The sequence below is a fragment of the Seriola lalandi genome, unplaced genomic scaffold (genome assembly GCF_002814215.2).
Source record: "Seriola lalandi dorsalis isolate HSWRI2012SDOR001 ecotype SW California unplaced genomic scaffold, Sedor1 jcf7180002051954, whole genome shotgun sequence".
NCBI classification, from domain to species: domain Eukaryota; kingdom Metazoa; phylum Chordata; class Actinopteri; order Carangiformes; family Carangidae; genus Seriola; species Seriola lalandi.
In genome coordinates, this window is record NW_019522507.1 from 15,236 (window position 1) to 34,727 (window position 19,492).

General features: G+C 40.0%; 1 protein-coding gene across 4 annotated transcripts in view; it reads left to right on the forward strand.

Annotated features, from left to right (window-relative positions):
- The first annotated feature begins 701 nt into the window (after nucleotides 1–701).
- The window catches only part of LOC111649766 (putative flavin-containing monoamine oxidase A), a 43,704-nt gene continuing 24,913 nt past the window's right edge, over nucleotides 702–19,492 (forward strand). For 2 of the 4 annotated variants that reach the window (XR_015436765.1, XM_087172071.1), the window contains exons 1-7: nucleotides 702–968; nucleotides 1,109–1,196; nucleotides 3,164–3,344; nucleotides 4,885–4,999; nucleotides 5,879–6,036; nucleotides 7,128–7,217; nucleotides 9,600–9,684. Coding sequence is in view for 3 of the 4 variants with exons in the window: in XM_087172071.1 (XP_087028197.1) it covers nucleotides 851–968; nucleotides 1,109–1,196; nucleotides 3,164–3,344; nucleotides 4,885–4,999; nucleotides 5,879–6,036; nucleotides 7,128–7,217; nucleotides 9,600–9,684 (835 nt within the window). In the remaining variant the exon portion in view is untranslated. The remainder of the gene's footprint in view (nucleotides 969–1,108; nucleotides 1,197–3,163; nucleotides 3,345–4,884; nucleotides 5,000–5,878; nucleotides 6,037–7,127; nucleotides 7,218–9,599; nucleotides 9,685–19,492) is intronic. The other 2 variants (XM_087172070.1, XM_023399459.2) reach the window with 2 other exon arrangements.

The window sequence follows — 19,492 nt, forward strand, 5'->3', positions numbered from 1 at the left end:
ATTAACTTAAAGCTTACACACAACACTGGTGAAGCACAAGGAAACACAGGGACTTAAAACAGGAGACAAGAACAGGCAACATGAAAAGACCGAGGACAAAGCAGACATGAACAGACTGAGAACAACCAGACATGAACAGCTTTGCGACCAACCAGACATGAACAGGAAACCCAGAAATCAACAGCGAGACAACAGAGACAAACGGACCAAGACAAAGGGGAGCACAAAGACTATATAGACAAAGGAGGCAAGGGTGATTGCACACAGGTGAAACACATTAGGGCGGGGCAGACAATCACCAAGCAAGCAAAAAGCAAAAACACTGAGACACACAAAGAAACCAATTACAAAATAAAACAGGAAGTGCGAAAAGTCCAAACAAAACTAACAAAAGGTGTCTGCCATAGCAAACCATGACACTCACTTCCATAAAAATAAAATTAATTTTACAAATACACTACGTGTTAAAAAACAACTCTATTACTCTATTACTATTTAATTTCATTTAATTAAGATGAACATTTTGAGCTTTTACAGTCTTTTTTCAACACAGTATTACTTATTCACAAAACTTAACTTCTGATGATGCCTCTGCTGCTCAAAATATCAAAAGCTCCTGGCTCTTATTGCAGGAATTTACACAACTGATTCTGTGCCAAGTAGGTCACAAGCTCAGTTGTTCACAGTTCCAAAGTGCACTGTTATGAAAGCTGCCCGGACTTTGCAAGATAACCTAATTGATACGGAGGAGAAAAGGGAATACGAGCTGGATTTCTTTCTCTCTCTGACGCCAGTGTTTACCAGCACATGATAAGTTGGCACAAAGTAACCTAGTCACTTGAGCTTGACTATGACTGCAGAAATTTGGGACGTTATTATTGTTGGCGCCGGACTATCTGGATTGAGTGCAGCTCATTTGCTCAGAAAAAGGGATGCCAAGTTGAAGATACTTATACTGGAAGGAAAAGGTTTGTAAAATTGCATCGTGATTGGAAAGCAATTGATAACTTGAAATAGTGAGTCATTTTCTGCTGGATTCTTTTAGTTTAGCAGTTGCTGCTGGAAAGAGGTATCGTTCTGACTAAATCATGTCTGGTTTGCCATGCAGATCGGGTGGGAGGTCGCACAGTGTCTACTGCAATACCAGCAGCCAATGGTGTTGATCGCTGGGACTTTGGAGGACAGTGGGTAGGAAGGTAATGTTGATCAGAAACTATGAGCAAAAGTAATATTCACTGCTCAGCGAGCAAAAGACCTTTGAGGAAATCATTAGGGTTTGTAATGTCAGAACAGGCAGAAAATTTTAGACGTCAGTTTAACATGTGAGCTCAATCCACATGATAATTCAAACAAATTCACTTGCCAGGCGCAGTGGTTTGTACTGCGCCTGGTTTGGAAAGATGGGGGGGGGGGGGGGTGGGGGGAGTCTGACCCCCCTGATTAAGGCTTGGACCCTCCCAAAAGAGGTACAAACAACAGTTCAGGGGGGTTGAAAGATTTATATATCCTTATTACCTGTAATTTTAAATATTACAATATATTTCTCATATTCATGCCTGAAAGAATATTGTACTATGATTTCACACCAAAACTGGACCGTACCATTTCTAATGATCTAGTTTAAATCGCTTTACTTTCTTACCTTCAGAGTTTCTGAATTAGACTGTTTCCACTATCTAGCTTTTGCCTTAACTTACAGTTTAGTTAAGTGATGTTAGTGACTTGTTGTAATTGTTTTTCCATTTTATGCTGCACTACATTTCACAGGGAAATATTGTACTTTCTACTCCTACTAGTTAAACAAGCAAGAAACTGTAATCACTATAACACTTAAGTTCACTGAAGCACGTGCCTGCACTCTACTGGATTCCCTTCACCCTGGAGAAAAACTTGACCCTCCCTGACTGTCATTTTATAACTCACACTCTGTTTGTCACCTGGCCAGATACAAGTTATGACTGGCTCCAGCTAGGGATAAGCCGGGTATATGATATCCCTTACTGACACACTATCTTGTAGACTAGGATTTTGTGTTTTAAGAACACACAAATAATTAAGGTTCCTATAATTGCCCATTTAAGAGAAATCCTTGAATATGATTACTTAAAGAACAGCTGAAAAGATTTCTAATGACTCATAGATTCAAGGCCATTATGACTGGGTTTACAGGGATTTTATAATTTATTGTGAAAAGAACAGAGTGGGGATGTGTATTGTTCTATGTTGTGCTTGTAGGCTGGTTGTGAGAACGCATTGATTGCATTGTCTACGCTATGCTGCAGTGTTGCTCGAAATATTCCAAACTAGTACTAAGGCTTGTTTCATTTTGTCTACTTCCTGTGTATGTATTTATTTGTGTATGTGCATTATATATGCATATATATTATTTTCACTTTAGTTTGAGCTACATTATAAGATGAGAGTATTTCTTTTTTCCTGTTGGGCCCTGGAAGAGTAGTTTTTGCAATGGTAACAGCTAATGGGGGTCCAAACAAATAATCCAATAAACACGACAGAGTGCGTCAGCTATGTAGAAAATAACACAGTGTTTTTGTATCTTTTCAGAGCTTCATAAGTGTTTGAGCTCAATTTTTCTTTCAGGTCCTTTGCTTCTTCAGTTTCTGTAAAGTGTCTGTTTTCAACAGTTTATGGACCATTAGCACCTCCGTGTAAATCCAAGCTTTTTTTCTAAAGAAAACCATCTTAGATTGCAGGTAGCAGCCATCTCAAAACTGCCCTGTCTCTCAGAGGTTTGGAAGAAATTATTGTTCAGTAACTCAGTTCAAGTCGTGCCTGAACAAACAAGTTTATGTGAAAATTCAAGCAGGATTTAGAGTCCTTTGCGGCACAAATTCTCACATATTCAACCGTTACACAGCAGAATAGTTCAAAATGGAGAGCTTGTTAAGTGTATTGTTCAAGAACACTTTGACGACAGTTTGATTTATAGAGGGCGCTCCCAGGTGCTTAGAGTTGCCGTTTTTATTCCAGTTGTTCAAGGACTCACTCAAGCAATGTGCTACTCTCAAGCCCACTCCAATCATCTGAAAATAAAATGCATTTATCAGCTGCAAGTTTAATAACCCCACAGCAAAACCTGAAACCCTGTAAACAATAACATCATGAAGCTTTATAAGAAAAAACTGCCTCCTTTCTCTTTTAGCACCCAAACCCACATCTTGGAGCTTATAAAGGAGCTGGGCTTAGAGACCTTCCCACAATTCAATATTGGCAAGAAGGTGTACCACTTGGGTGGGCCGGGTGCCAGAGTTCTCACCTACAGAACCAGCATCCCTGCTCTATCCCCACTGGTGCTAATGGACCTCACCCAGTTCCTGTGGAAGGTGAGGCAAGAGACTAACATAACTGTCTTCTGTATTTAGGACCATGTTGAGTCAGAGATGCGCAGTGTTTTCATTTATTTCTTGTTGACTTTTGCATGTATACTAAGAGTAAGATGATATACTATTTATACTCACCAAGCACTTAATTAGGAACACATACTTGCTCTCAAAACACCTTCAGTTCTTCGTGTCATGGGTTCCACAAGATGTTGGAAACTTTCCTTTGAGATGATCCTTCATGTTGACATGACTGCATCACATCATTTCTGCAGATTTGTCAGCTGCACATTCATGCTGCCAATCGCCTGTTCTATCACATCCCAAAGGTGTTCTACTGAATTCAGATCTGGAGACTGTGGAGGCCGCTGAAGTTCACTGAACTCAAGAAACCAGCTTGAGGCGGCTTTTGTTTTGTGGCATGGAGCATTATCCTGCTTGAAGTAGCCATTAGAAGATGATAAATTGTGGCCATAAAGGGAAGCACATGGTCAACAACAATACTCAGATAGACTGTGACATTCAAACAATGATTGACTGGTGTTAATGGGCTCAGAGTGTGCCACCACCAGTGTGGACTATTGACACAAGTCAGGCTGGGTCCATGGAATCATGCTGCTGATGCCAAATTCTTACCCGACCATCTGCTGCTTCATTAGAGATCGAGATTCATCAGGCCAGGCTACGTTTTTCCAGTCTTCAACTGTCCAGTCTGTGCCCGCTGCAGCCTCAGGTTTCTTTTCTTGGCTGACATGGTCTTCTGCTGTTGTAGTCAATCCACCTAAAGGTTCAACGTGTTGTTTATTCTGAGAAGCTTTTCTGCCCACCACAGTTGTAATAGTGGATATATGAGTTTCCGCAGCCTTTCTGTCAGCTCCAACCAGTCTGACCATGTCCTCTGACCTTTCGCATTAACAAGTTGTTTCTGTCCACAGAGCTGTTGCTCACTGGATGTTTTTTGTCTTCTGCTCCATGCTGAGTAAAAACTCTAGAGACATTCTGATGTTTGATGTGAACATAAACTGAAGCTCCTGACCTGTATCTGCATGATTGTATATACTGCGCTGCTGCCACATAGTTGACTGATTGGGTATTTGCATGAATGAGCAGGTGTACATGTGTTCCTTCTAAAGTCCTAAGTGAGTATATATGAGGAGATATACAGAATTTCTTTAGAGACCAGCCCATTTTCATGATTAGCTTTATCCTCCATTATCCTTCCATTCTTGATGATTCTCAGAATCAACAAGAATCCCCAAATGGATGTTGTAAAATAATATTTCACATTCATAATGCATTGTTCCACATTTAGACTAATAGGACAAGAGTACATTTATAACTCAACATGGTACCACAAAATTTCATGTCCATGATAAATGCTTCATGTAGAAGGGGGAAGTAGAAAATGTCTGGGAAAATGCACCAGCATAATCATATTTGTCAATCCATCTTTTGTTGGTATTTGCATCAATGGGATGCTTTGGTTCACAGTGGGTAAACCATCATGTGTGGGTGTGTTGTGGTGATTGTGTTTTGCTCTCAGATTGACAGATTGTGCGCTACAGTGTTTGTCCAGGATCCTTCGAAGACTCCCAATGCTGTGGAACTGGACAGTATGACCCTGCACTCGTTCATTGAGCAACATGGCTGGACTGCTGGTCAGGGTTAACAGTAGATTTAAATATCACCTCCTCTGTCTTATAAGTCCCCCCTACTTGATTTGTCATTTTCCAATTTCTACTTTCTTTCAATTTATCTAATGAAAGAATGAATAAAGGAAAAAAAAAATTCCATTTCATATTAGATGGTTTAATTAGACTGTTTCAACAATCACTGGATTACTCTGAAGAAACTGAAAAAAAAAGTGATGATTCTCGGGCAAGTTCTGAAGGGGAAGTTATGACAACGAGAGGGAGTATGATTTTTGACTCAAATTCACCTCACGCAGTGTCTCTGCCTCCCGTCCCCTTCCTCCGGCATCCCTTGTGAATTTTGGCATTTGGCTTTGTCTAGTGGAATGTGTATGTCCATTACAAACCATATTCTGTGGTTAAAATGCCATCTGAAAGGATGAGTTAAATTATCAAGGAGAACAGTGAAAGTTTTTGTCAGACACCTCCCCCCTGTAATGCTGTCCTCCTGAATGGAGCTTAGGAATTTACAGCCATCATAGCTGCTGGGTCTGTTACGTTCATTACAATAATAATAATAATAATAATAATAATAATACTGACGGTGATGATGATGATGATGATGATGATGGTGCAAAATTAGTCTCATTAGCAGTTAAAGTAAATGTAAGAATGTTAACAGATGTAATGTTTAACATGATCACCATCTTATATCATTAGTTTTGCAGTATTTAGTCATAAATTAAAGAATTGGATAAATTGAAAAATCTGACCTAACGATGGCGCTAGATAAGTAGTCAGGTTATCCACAGAGTAATGTTGTCTGTCATTGCAGGGGAATGCATATTATCACTGTAAGTGTGAGAGCTACAGCACAGCATGTATTCGTTCATCCCTTTCTATCAGAACTAAGAGAGGAGCTCGGACTGTGTAGCAGGTCTGTCTTTGGCATGGAGCCATCCCAGATGTCCTTCCTGTTCTTCCTCATGTATGCTGCAGCAGCTGGAGGACTGCTGCCACTTCTGGAGAACACAGCGGGGTCTGCTCAAGAGTTCAAGATAAAGGTATGCAGCTCATGTCCTTCTCTAGACTGCAAATTGTTTACTTGAGTGCTTTTTCTTTTTTTTTTTTCAAACCTGGGGACCACATTGGATTTCTGCTCTACGTCAATATAAAACTGAGCACCCAGCCTCTCAACACAGCACCGTACATTTCGTTCAAGCCACGTCCCAACAAACACATCGCCTTACTTTGTCCTTGAAACGTCATTGACCAGTAATGTTAAACAGTTTCAGCAGTAGTCTTGTATTGGATTTTCCTATTTTCTGCGTGCTCCCTCAGCATGAAAGTTATGGTTCCATACTGTTTTGCGTCTGTGTTGCTGCTTTTGAACGTTCTCTCTCTCTCACAGTGGTTGAGTGTAAAAGGACTGAATGCTAAAAAAAGAAAAAAGAAAAAAAGAAACAGGCTGTCAAGATGAAGGGACAAACTAGGAGGCCTTAGAAATTAGCAAATTTTTCTCCACTTTTTCCTCCTGCAGCAGTTTGCTTATTATTGTATTCCAGCTATTTCCTGAAGGAATTACCATGACAAAAAGCAGTAAAAGCAGCACCAAATGTGAACTATAATGGGCTTGCTCAATCATACATCATGAAAAAGTAAAGGCAAACAGCGTTACAACACACATCTCAAACACAACACACATAGCTCCTTTTCTTTAGTGTATTTTCTTCTATTGTACTTGCACTTGTGCTTACATTCAGCCTTTATGTTGTCCTTTTTTCATTATGTTTCTTTTTTTACAATAAAAAGTACAAGTATTTTATACCTTTGGAAGAAAATTGTTTTGTCTGAAAATTGTGTTTAGCTAGTTCTGTGGTTCATTTCATTAAATGTCATTTCTACTTGCTTGCATACCAGAGTGAAAATGTTTTGCTGTATTGGGGGTGTCAGCAAAAGTCTCAGAGGCAGATACATAAAAATCTTGGCAAACATAACTTTTACTGGCATGGCTGATTAGACACCACTAGGGATTTCTTGTTATGTAATTTGGGTGAAGTGACCCTTTAACTTCAAGCAGCCTGTCTTTTCCAGGGAAGGAGGGCATATATGGGTTTTAAGCCCACATTAAATTGTAATATCTGTCTCTCCACAGGGAGGCACCCAACAGCTTTCAGAGTGTCTGGCAGAACGTGTGGGGCGGAAGAATGTCCGGCTGGGTTCTGCTGTGACGGCCATATGGCAGGTAGAGTACAGTAACAGCTCTCTCAGGGGCTGATGAGGCATGACACAGAGATAACAGCGTCCTCAGCGGGGAAACAGGCCGTCTCCTGTGAAGGCACTGTCTGTTCCGCCTGACTGTCTTCCTTATCCACAGCTGAGAGACCAGGAAGGGTCTGTGCACCCTTAAGTGTAGAGCTTTATCCAGTGATCCACATCAATATACTGTTCATTCCTACTCTTCACGGATTCATTTGTGATTATTGATTGTAAAAGGACAGAACATTGAATTTGGAGTGCTAAAATATTTGATGTGATTGTTGTTATAGACTATAGAGTATTGAACTGAACACTGAATGCCATCAGTAAGGAGTCTATGTCTGCATTTCCTCCAAAGTAGAGCCAAAACAAATAGTCAATTAAGCAATCGATCAATCAACAGAAAATTATTGACAACAACTTTGATAACGTAATTGCTGTTTATGTCATTTATTAAACAATTAAAAGCCAAGAAGTAACTGGTTGCAGCTTCTTGAATGTGACACTTTGTCTTTTCTGGTTTACATCATGGTAAATTGAACATCTTTGGGTTTTCAACTTACGATGGGACAAAACCAAGCGGCAACTTTTGGGACTGAAAGAAGAAGCCAAAAATGCAGTTCCTCCAAAAACGAGTCAGTCCCCATAGACTCCCATTTAAAATGTTCAACATTACAATAGAAATAAACATGTTTACAGCCTGGTACAAAAAATTATGTAACTCATCAGTTTAAATTTTAATTAAAGCTTAAAGTAATTGAGGGTGTGCCACTTTGAGTGACACATGCTTACCCACCTATAACTCAAAGCGGCATGCCCTCAATTATACATAACTTTAAGCCTTAATAAACAGGTAACATAAAGGTGATATAAAAATTCATCCCCTGTACAGCTGTCATGAATGAGGAAATTAGCAATATAGACCAAAACCGTTTTTTTCCCGTGTTGGCTTCATTTATCGGTCCCGGCCTATTAATCAATTATCAGAAAAAAAAAAAGATCAAATTAACAAATAGTGAAAATCATTGTCAACTGCAGTCCTGCTCCCAAGTTCACTACAGTGACAAGAAGAGTGAGAGAAGGAAGAAAAAAAAAAAAGGACGACGTGCACTTTCCATGGCAGCTTTTCATGCGCAGGGTCACAGGAGGCTGCCGCCTGCCCCAGCTTGCAGTGGGTGAGAGGCAGGGCAAATCCTTGACATTTTGCCAGTCTGTCACAGAGATAAAACATTTTGACAGACAAACACATTCACACATTCATAGCAGTTTAGAGTTTCCACTTCACCTAAGCTGAACCAGAGCACCCAGAGGAGACCCACACAGGCAAAAGGGGAACAAGCAAACTTCACACACAGAGGCCTGGGTAAGGTCCACACCCAGGCTCTTCTTGCTGTGAGGCAATAGTGCCACGCACGCACAAAGCAAAAATGGTAAAATCATTATTTTATGAAAGTAGTGGTATATGAAATAATAATTTGGCTTCCTTGAGACAAGATTGTCCAAACTTTAGGATATTGGAGATCTTTAATTTTGGTAGTTTCTGCTCTAAAGAGCTAAGGGTTGTTGCTTTTTTAAATAATCCTCAAAGTTACTAGGGAGCAAGTTTAGAGAACGGAAAATATATATGAATTTCTCATTTTCAGCATCCAAAAATATCTAGCTGTCTTAGAAGACAAGAGCTTCCTTTGTTGCACAGAAACACTCTGGTGGGTGAGTTTCAATTATCACCAGAGGCTTAAGTTTAGTGGAAATACATGTAAGAGAACAGGAGTTAAGTGCATAAGAGCTCTGCAATTAAGAGCCAGACTGTCTGCAGTGAGTCTAAAATGAATGATGTACAGCGGATCATGGAGCCATCACAATATCATTTAACCACCTATTAAACTTTATTTTACCACAAAGTTTGCATAAATGGCTGGAACATCTCCCTCTTTAAGCAGACTGTCACAATCGCAATCCATAAAAATACAAAACATGATCTAATGGAGAGAAATCTGTTTAATTTATAAACCTGTGCATAATTTATAGGTATCTCCTTAGAAGCTCTTTTTTCCCCCCTTCCCTGTCCAATACATGCGTAATGAACACAGCAGCATATCTGTATGTGCACAGTGTGGCATTTCATGACAGGCGATGACCTGTTTTTCAAAGGATCAAAGTTTATGTGTAAACATAGTGTACAAAATGTCCGCATAGTCTTGATTCTGTCTCTTATACACATCTTCTGTGTACGCTGTGTAAATTAAAATCAGCCTGTAAATTATATTTACAAATAGCCCCACCACACCACACAAGATTCAATTTACTAACAAATCTGTGCAACTTGCTCATTAAATAAAGCTGCATTTCTGTTTATATGTTTGAGCAGGGTGCTGAGTGGGCCAGGGTGATGACTGCCACCGACACTTTCTTGTGCAGAGCTGTGATTGTCACCTGCCCCCCTCATTTGGCAGGTCAGTGCTGCGTCTCCCACCTCTGTCGACTCGCTAAATGAAATTCTCACTGATGCAGAAGGCAAATATCCTCCTCTCTCACCACGTCTGTCAAACATGGCAAACTGTGCATCCATGCAGATAAATTTATGATTTCCCCCTAAATCTTCCCTGGCTGTGTGGTGTGGCAGTCACTTTGGCTGAAGTAAATTCTGTCTGAGGTTGTGCCCTGGGCTGAAGAATTGCCTGGATTGGATTTTGAACCAGAGCAAGGCCGATACTTTAACTGGGGGCTAATGAGACATTCGTTGTGGTCGGCCGTGGGAAGTTGAAAGTGCCAAACACGTCATTACCGACCTCTCCGCAATTGAGCTGCCAAGGAGTGGAAAATATGGACCCCTGCAGAAAAGTGTTTTTTTTTTTTGCCTGTTCACAAGAACCAGAAAGTTTTAATTGAACCAACTAGCATAACATTTACAACCATATGGGAAAAGAGTGTGAAGTCTTTTTAATTAGCAGCAGACATTACTGCAGATATACCGTAATGTGTTTTCTTAAATGTGTGGCAGCCATGTGCATTTCCTGGTCAGGAAATAGGAACCTGCATTCCAACTTATAATCAACTGCAGGAGAGAATAGTGTTGATTATGAGTTGGGTCTGGATTTTTGCCTTTTGTCCATTGCTTGTCACAAACTAAGAGTGGAGTTGGTGCTGGTCGATGCTGAAACTTGAGTCCAGGCTTGTTGTGATAGGTTTGGAAGGGGCCGGAGCTGGATCTGAAGCTGGAGCTTACTCTGGGTCTGTGCCTGTTTGTACTATGCTGGCAACAGATCTGTCACTCAAAGCCTCATACTCCAAGCCATGGACCACGGCCAGGATCCTTAATGAGACAGGTTTGAGAGCGGTGTTGAATTATGCAGCCCGGATTGCTCTGGCTCAGATGCCACCGTGCCACGCTTTGGCCTTAAATCAGTGTAGGGAGGATGACAGGGACTCTCAAAAGCCAAAGTCAGGCCAGTGATTGAGACGTCACCTCTCCCAAAAGCTGTCGTGGATAAATAAAAGATATGATTGCTGCTTGAAGTCATCTGTGTGACATGTTTCGTTTTAATTTTCTGGAAGCGGGTGAACCTGAGTTAATGGGAGAGTGAAGGTGGAGAGCTTAACACAGACAGTGGGAATGATGACAATGACTCTAGATGATTCCAAGCCTCTCTCGGACAGTTGAAGTGCAAAGTGCTGTTCGCAGTATCCATAGCTTCTTGTGTTTGGCTCCTCTGTTGCAGACTTTTGTTTCTGACATCCCTAATTAATTCTCCGGGCACTTGCTTTTGAATCAGTGAATGAGTAGATGGATGAACACAGAAATGAATACTTTCAGAGTGTCCACAAGGTGCTTTACATCAAAAGACACCCACCACTGTATTCACACACACCAACGGAATTACTGGATATGAGCTGTGTGTTCCCTAATATATTATGTTTGTCCTGCTCTTGGCTCCTGGATTTATCTCCCCATTCATCCATCCATCTTTTATAATGAGTTCCGTCAATTTTGTTTCTTTTTTTCCGTTTTTGGTACCACTTCTCTCGCTCATCTCAATGATTTATGGACTGTTTGGTTTCACTGCATATGAAATTGCTATGCATGAAAAGGATAAATGTGGAAATTAGGATTTTGGCCATGTGTTGACTTTAGAAAACATGGGTGAAGTATGCATGTTTTAGTTGGTATGTAAGTAGGTTCCCATGTATATTCATTCTGAGACTGCATAACAAAAAAACTAATTAGGCTTTCACAGCATGCAGTTGGAGTATAATGCAATCAGGCATACAGTCTAATATTCAGCAATAGTTACAGAGACAGCTCTGCGGTTACTAAATTAACATTTTGTTTCAATGTGTTTTTCTGTCTCTCTTTATCAAGTAGGAAGTCCCTGGCAGAGCAGGCTAACTGTCTGGCTGTGTGTACGCATATGTGTCCATGTGGGCATTTATTGTTGAGTGGGTGATGCTAAAGTTCTTCATGTCACTTGGAAAAGTAACTGTAGCCTACCCTGACTAAAGGCGGGTTTCATGCGAGTACAACTGAACCTGACAGGCAGCCAAGCAACACCGTATCTGACGTTGCCATCTATCTTCTCATGGAGGAGGAGCTGCTGTGATGACAGCAGGCATGGGCAGTGGTGAGGAAACTATTACATCTGCCACTCACAGTTTAGTCCGGGGCCTTGTTTACACTAGTAGAGAACAGGTAAGCAGTGCGTTAGGATTTATTTGCCAACTGACACTGTGTGAGCCAGGATTCTAGGCCAGTATCCGCTGGGCTGTGAATGAAACTAATGGAGCTTAATTTAGGGATTAAACATGAAGTGGGAGCTGAAGTGATTGTGAAGATAACTAATGCAATGTGATTCTTATCTTGCTGAGTTTAGACTCTGTGGAAATGAATTTAGCTATCTGTGTGCATTTCACATCTCTGCTGATGAGCAATATAGTAAGGGTTGATGAGTACGCAAATATAGTAAATGTGGTTTTACAAAGACTGGTTCACAAATGGAAAATGTTCAAATGCCAAAAAGGACAGACCATGGTCGAGACTCTCCTCTAAAGCTCTTGTCTTTTCTGTGTCTGCCTGCCAACAACGGGATTTTGACAGTGGGGAGTTTTTACAAAAAAATCGAAAAGGACGTATTAACACAGTTTCATCAAGAAACAATTTCTGACAAGCATCCTTTAGTCTGGTTATTACAGAACTGTGATGAGGTTCCTAAAATTACATCAAACATATTTCTAGCCAACGTACAGACTGATGTGCTGCACCTGTGATATGCCATAATCGACCAATTCAAGTTCTATTTCTGTGTAACAGCTCTACTTATTTAAAGGAGCTATTTGTATGTTTTGCTATTGCTGCACGGCCAGTGTTAGCATTAGCAGCCGTTTACTTACCAGTCTAGAAGGAACATGGCAAGTTCAGCATCAAACTTGATGGAGGAAAACAATGTTAAATCACGTCTTTTGTTCTACTGAAGTTAGCGTGCTAAACTTACTTTAAAGGGACTATACATTTATACGTTTCCTCTGCTTCTGAACATGGTTTCTTCATGGAGCAGTTGGTGGTGATTGTTGCTTGGCAAGAGCTTCGGCCATCTCTATAATACAAGATACTTCTTCTTCAGGGGACATTGGAGGCTACAGTAAGTCACTATCAGAAAGTGAACAGGCTGTGGCTAGCTGGTTAGCTTGCTAACTTCAGTAGGAGAAGAGATGTGATCGAAACAAGAGTTAACATTGGTGTTGCTTTCCACCGCTGGAGACAGCTCGTGGTGAATAAAGGAATGGTTTGATGCTGACCTCACAATGTTTCTTCCAGACAGTGAGTAAACAGCTATTAATGCTAATGTAGGCTGTGTAGCAATAGCAAAACTTATTTAGAACTTATACTGTGTTTTAAATTAGCATCAATCAAAAAGAGAGTTTGAAAACTAATAAATTCCTATCAGGCATGAATCCTGCCTCATCAGGATTGTGTGGAATGGTTTGGCTGTCTTGCATTCATCTTATAGGTAAATGTTTGTGCGGTAAAGCATTGGAGAAGAGTTGTGCAGTGACACTCTGGTCTAGCATAAACAAACAAACCAAAAGAGTCAGTGAAAAAAAACAAAACAAAAACTTGCATCACCTTTTTCCAACACAGCCTACTCAGTTCAAACCAGTAGGCTAGTGCTCTCACCCCACCAGGTAATAGTGTGCTCATCTAGGATCTCACTTTCAGTAAAATGCAGATTAAGACAATAGTTTCTCAGGGCATTTAAATGAGTTGTCAAAATTAAATGTGTCTAATGTTTGAGGCTCCAGCTATGTTTACTTAGGTATTTATTCCCTGGAGATTAAAAGCCATCCAATATTAAACCACAGTTAGATGAATTTCTAAGCTAATGAGGGCAATTTTAGCCAAAAGGATCATCCTCCATGAGTCTATTTTTGTCAAGACCAGAAGCAGAAATTATTAAGTAATGTTGGAAACTACAGTGTGTGTATGGAGAGATGGGGGAGGGTGTCTGCTGCCAGAGTCAAGGGGCTTAGTCCGTAATTAAATAAAAGATCTGTGATGTAACGTGCGCACAGATGTAGGACTCTATCTTTAACATTTGGATTAAGTGGCTGCTGAATACTGCTGCCTTTTTCTGATGGCCTCATAGATTTATGAAAGTGAGCATAGCTATTTTTTAAAACCCATCTGTCGTTATTACCTTTTTTTTTTTTTTTAATTGCCCATCCGTATGGATACCTGCCCAGAGTTATAAGAGCTGCTTACATCTTTGGTTAAATCACAACGTTGACACATGGCAGTCATTGAATATTAAGTCCAGTACGGAGGCTTTTTTTTTCTCTCTCCTCACGTGGACATTATCTTGGCTCCACACCTAGCAAGAGGTCATGCATGTGAGTAGTTTTTCTTCTCCACAATGGCTTGTTACTTCATATGCTCTGCACTGCACTGTTGGCTTTTCAGGATGAAAGAGATAATCCAGTTTCACAGCAAACACAGGCACTGCCATGAACTAGACTTCAGTTATAGCTAGCTTTAGCTTTTTTCATACTTTTTAAAGTTTTTTTTTGCACTCCTCTTTATAAATTGCCATTCGGAAGCTGCATTTTTGAATCATCGTCCCTTTGATGTTATGTCTTGATTTGAGTGGCTTTTCATGTTTCACTTTCCTCATCCCTCTGACAGCCAAAGACACTGAAAGTGCCTGTGTGCTATGTTAAAAGTTCAGAGTGAGAAAGTAATGGAAATTTGAAGCCCCTCGCTCAAGGCTACCACAGGTATGACTCACAGGTCAGTGACAGAGGAAAATGAGAAAGCAAGGTCAACGTTTTCCAGTAGTGCATTCAGAAAAATGAAGTGAAAGCGGATCAAATGCCAGCGTACTTTAAGAGGAGGAAGTAAGATTAAGACAGACAGAAAGACGATGAAAAGACAGAGAGACATCCACTCTGGGGGAAACAGCGTCCTTAGAAGTCCGGGTGTTGAGGGTCAGGAACCAGCAGTTGTGCAGATTGCTCCGGAGCCATGAGATGCTCTTGAACCTGCAGCTGTTTTCCAAAGATGGCCGAGTGATGCATAGAGAGAGTCTGATGAGCTGTCAAATGGGAGTCCTTCAGGGAAGAAACTTGCTGTACTCTTCCACGTCTGATCCAAGGAAAAATGCCTTTTTTTTCCTTTTTTTTTTTGACCTTCACCCTCCATCCTTTCTAAGTAACGTAAGATGTGTGGCCAAACTACAAAGGAGGGACAGTTTGACTCAAATGGTTCAGGATACTGATTGACATCACAGAGATTTCTCTTATAAATGAATAAAACTGACTACGTTTTCAATATAATAACATGTAAATTAAGGAGTTAAGGAGGTTGAAACTAGGTCAATTTGTCTAGTGCTGCATACTGGAAAGGTCTAAATGGGACCATATATTTTATAGGTAGATATTCATGAATAATTGAGTTACACTTAGAGATGGAAATATATGCGCTGTGGTTTTTGTAACAGATGTATCATTAGAAAATAATAACTCTAATTCAGTTGCTGTCCACCAAGTCACTCAATCTGGGAGTGAGAGCAGGTTCTAAAGATGATTAAAGGACACGTGGACTCTTTCTTTGTACACATGGTACTGAAACCAGTAGAGAATACAGACAAGTAACTGAGGAAAAGATGAAAAGAAAAAAGACATATTCTTAAATGTTAAAGTAAAGCTTTTTGTAGTGTAATGTCATAATTTTTTAACATTAGTAGTTGATAAAAAAACTAAGTATGCCAAAGTGTATATTGCATGTCACTTTACACTTAAGGATTGTGCTTTTACTATAACATCTACCAACGTCATTTTGGCATTATGCTTTAACAAGACCAATGCTAGCAGCTCTATGAGGCTGTATCTTAGTGGTGCTTTGAGCTAAATGCTAATGTCTGCATGTTAACATGACCACATTGAAATTGCTAACATGCAGACATTAAGCAAATATATACTGTGTCCCGAATCCATACTTCATGCTAATTCTATACAGCATTATACAATGCTGTTTAAACTGTTAGCATAAATATATCAACCTATGTCACCATTTTATTAACAGGAAATGATACAATAGGTATCTGACTGCTGATTAGATTTCACAAAGGGAATGCTTTTCCTGATTCCTGATTTCATCATTTTAAAAACTGACTGTATTCAGTATGCACTTAGACTATACTTTATTTTCTTACTGTTCCCAATAATAAGAGTCCGACCTGTGGGTTCGAGTCCGACCGGCGGCCCTTTGCTGCATGTCATCTACTCTCTCTCTCCCTGACCTTCCTGCCTCTCTCTCTCTATCACAATCAAGTTAAAAATGCCCCCAAAAAACTTGAACTGATGTTCAACACTTGAGTTTGTACTATACACTATAGTGTACTTAGTGTACTGCTACTATACACACACAAACACCCACCACAAACACACACACGATGATACTGAAGATACATACATACAATTTTGGGGTTCAATATCTTGCCCAAAGATACTTTGAAATACAGACTGGAGGAGCCAGGAACTGAACCACCAACCCTCTGATTAGTGGATGACCCGCAGCCAGCATGTTTGAGACACTTCACAAAAAACACACGCATCAGTCACATAATTGCACTAGAGGAAAACTCAGAGGATCGTAAAAGTCCTCAGGATTCATCCTATGGGCACCATAGATATCTGTACCAAATATCATAGTAATCAATCCAGTAGTTATTGAGGTATCTCAATCTGGATCTGGAGTGGTGGAAAGACTGACTGACAGACAAACATGGCCCGAAATGGGAATATGCTGCACTCCCACTCACCTCATGAGTAAATAGAATAATAAAAAGCTTGAATTTTGCTATACTCTTCAGACAAAACAATCTGTGCCTCCTTTTGTGTCCTCCTTCTTATGTTTGTGTGTGCAGTTTAAAGTTATACCAACCCAACAGCAAACACTGAAAAGTTGTGAAGTTGAAGATAGTGTGTCTTTCTCCAAGCTGCTCTTTCAGTTATATTGACAGGGAAGAAATCCTCAGTATTTACCCTGTGGTGGATAAGGTTTGTAATTTAGGCCACCTTTTCAGAAGGTGCCAAAAGAGAAGCGCCTTCAAAAGTAAAAGTCTGGAAACTGCTGGATGCCAGACAGAATGTAGGACAATAGTATAATAATGTGATTGCTGCAAATGGCTGATGTGCGTTCACAAGCGCTACTCCAGCCCTATCCATCAACGAGCCCTTTGAGCACACCTTCTGAGCACACTGCAGCAGATTTGTGTGCTTAATCCTTTGTTAAACTGGCTTCGCATTGAACCTGTTTATGCACGTCATCTTGATTTAACCGTGACGCTGAGTTGTGGTGAAGTTCCCCTAAGGTGTCACGGCACATTTGCGCACGTAAGAGACGATGACAGTGTTGTCACTGTAGAGCACATTAAGCGTTCAAAAGAATAAGATGCCAGAATACGTCTCATTTAGCCATCGACAGTTTAACATCTGCCTGACAAATAATGAGGTAGAAGGCATTTCCTGCCATTAAGTCAGCTGGCGTTGTCAAAACAAGCAGCATTATGGATATGACACTACTTGACAGGTCTTATGTCATGTGTACAGTGCTGTCATTTGAATGTCTAAGTGACCATGTCAAATTAGTTTGGAGCCACTTATCATGTCACTGTTTTTCAATTTTACTGCATTGGGCTCATCAATTTTGTTTAGTATTAAGGGCATTATTTTGAGCTTGCTGACAGGCTCTTGACAGTTTCTAAATGATGTTTCACATCTTCCGCTGGTTCATTCGTTAAAATGCTGGCTTTTGGCCAGATGTTGCTTCACTCGCCAGAGCAAGCAATCCTCACAATGCTATTGGATAGAATAGATGTTCATAGGTCCGGCCATCTGACCATGAACTCACACCACCTGCGAACTTTCCTCCGAGCTCATCTCCTTGTTTCACCTGACTGGATTTGTCAAAATTCAAGTAAGTAAATTACCTGAAATATTTTTATTTGTGTTTAATACATTGTCTACAACATGTAGATGTTAAGTTATTGTGGAAATCATATATCAAATTTGATTTTGAGCATGTTGTGTCTATGTTGCAATTTTACAACACTGCGTCTTTGTGCTAGCCTGACACATTACATGGAGACATTGAACTTATCACTTGTTCACATATGGAAAAAAATACCATTAGAAATATAATATATGCATTGATTCACTGTAACTAAGTCCTATATGTGTTTTATCTGTTATTTCTTTATAGTTTAGACCAGAATTGAATAAATGAAGTAATTGTTTTTGGTATTTGAAACTCTATCTGTAGCAGCATTTAAAACTTGATCTGCATCTTATCAGTTAAAAAAAACAACAACTTTTAACTGATCCTGGGCTTTTTTGAGCTTCGTGTGTTTGCCCAATAGCTGCTTGTTGCATGTGGAGACTGGAAACAGGTTCTGAATGTTCTGGGATGGGTTGGGGGATGTTTGTTGCTTTGTTCACGCCCACATTGCAGACCATTCTCACCTGTGCCTGAACAATGCAACAGGCATATGTTCTGGGGGATGGATGCATGCATTCCTTCAGTATGATAATAGAGGGCATAAAAGGCCAGGCAGAGTGGTGGAAGCGTTCAGAGTGAGGATCCAAGATCTAATCCTAATCCTTCCCACAGTCACATAATACTGTCTACCTATTCTTTCAGGTTATCTACTACAAATAAAACTCATATTTATCTTGTATACTGTATGTATCTCATTATTTTTCTTTTTTTTTCATTTCAGAATGCCACCAGCATGGAGAGATTGTATACACTGTGACTCTACACTCTGTGGACTATCACAAAATTTAGTTTTAGTTAAATAGAACATGTAGATTTGTAATGTAAATCTTATCCTACATTTTTTATAAATAAATGACTATTCATAAAGATATGACTGTTGTGTTATTATCATTCATAATGTATACTATTATGGTGCTAAATAGGCAAATGAAGTTGTTCCGTATATATGTTCATACAATGTGAGTACAAATACAGAAATTCTACTCCCACTTTTCCTAAAAACTTACTAAAACGTAAAAAATTAGAAAACCCTTTAATTTCTGCATCAGAAGCCTCCTACAACATCATCTGGAGGGTGAAAAATGTTTTGCTCATTTTTTTTTGGAGCACTTTGTATTTGAGTGGTAATGGTCATTCGGGTATTAACTGAAATAAGGGGAAACATATAAGAAGCTCAATTTTACTTTTTGGAGGGGGATCACTTGTTGATTCACCGTCTGTTTCTTGACACTTTTCTTTCAGTTCTTCCTGTTGCTAACCAGCTATCCACTTTGATTATCCCGTTTTTGCAATGGATGTAATCTCTTAGTGCGCAATCAGACTGAGATGGCAAACACGTACTATATGGTGTGGTCTGGCAGTAAAGTGGTCTGGCCTGCACATTTTTTTCACCAAAATTGTATTGTTTTGCAAATGATCTGTCAGCCCACTAGCTTTAACACTATATAGATGTATTAGCTCAAGTGTGCTATCCTTCCTCACTTATTTTTATGTACCTCTTTTTACTCCGTCTCCACTGAAGCATTTGTCCTACATTACATTTAAAGTACACCAGGTGATACCAGGGATGGAGGGCGAGGATTACTGGAACTAAGAAGAGCACACAGTTATTGGGATTCATGGTGTACTGTTTTTTTTCCCCACCAGCGAAAATCCACTACGAGCCAGCCCTGCCCAGCCAGAGAGCGTTCCTTACCCAGAACATGCCTGTG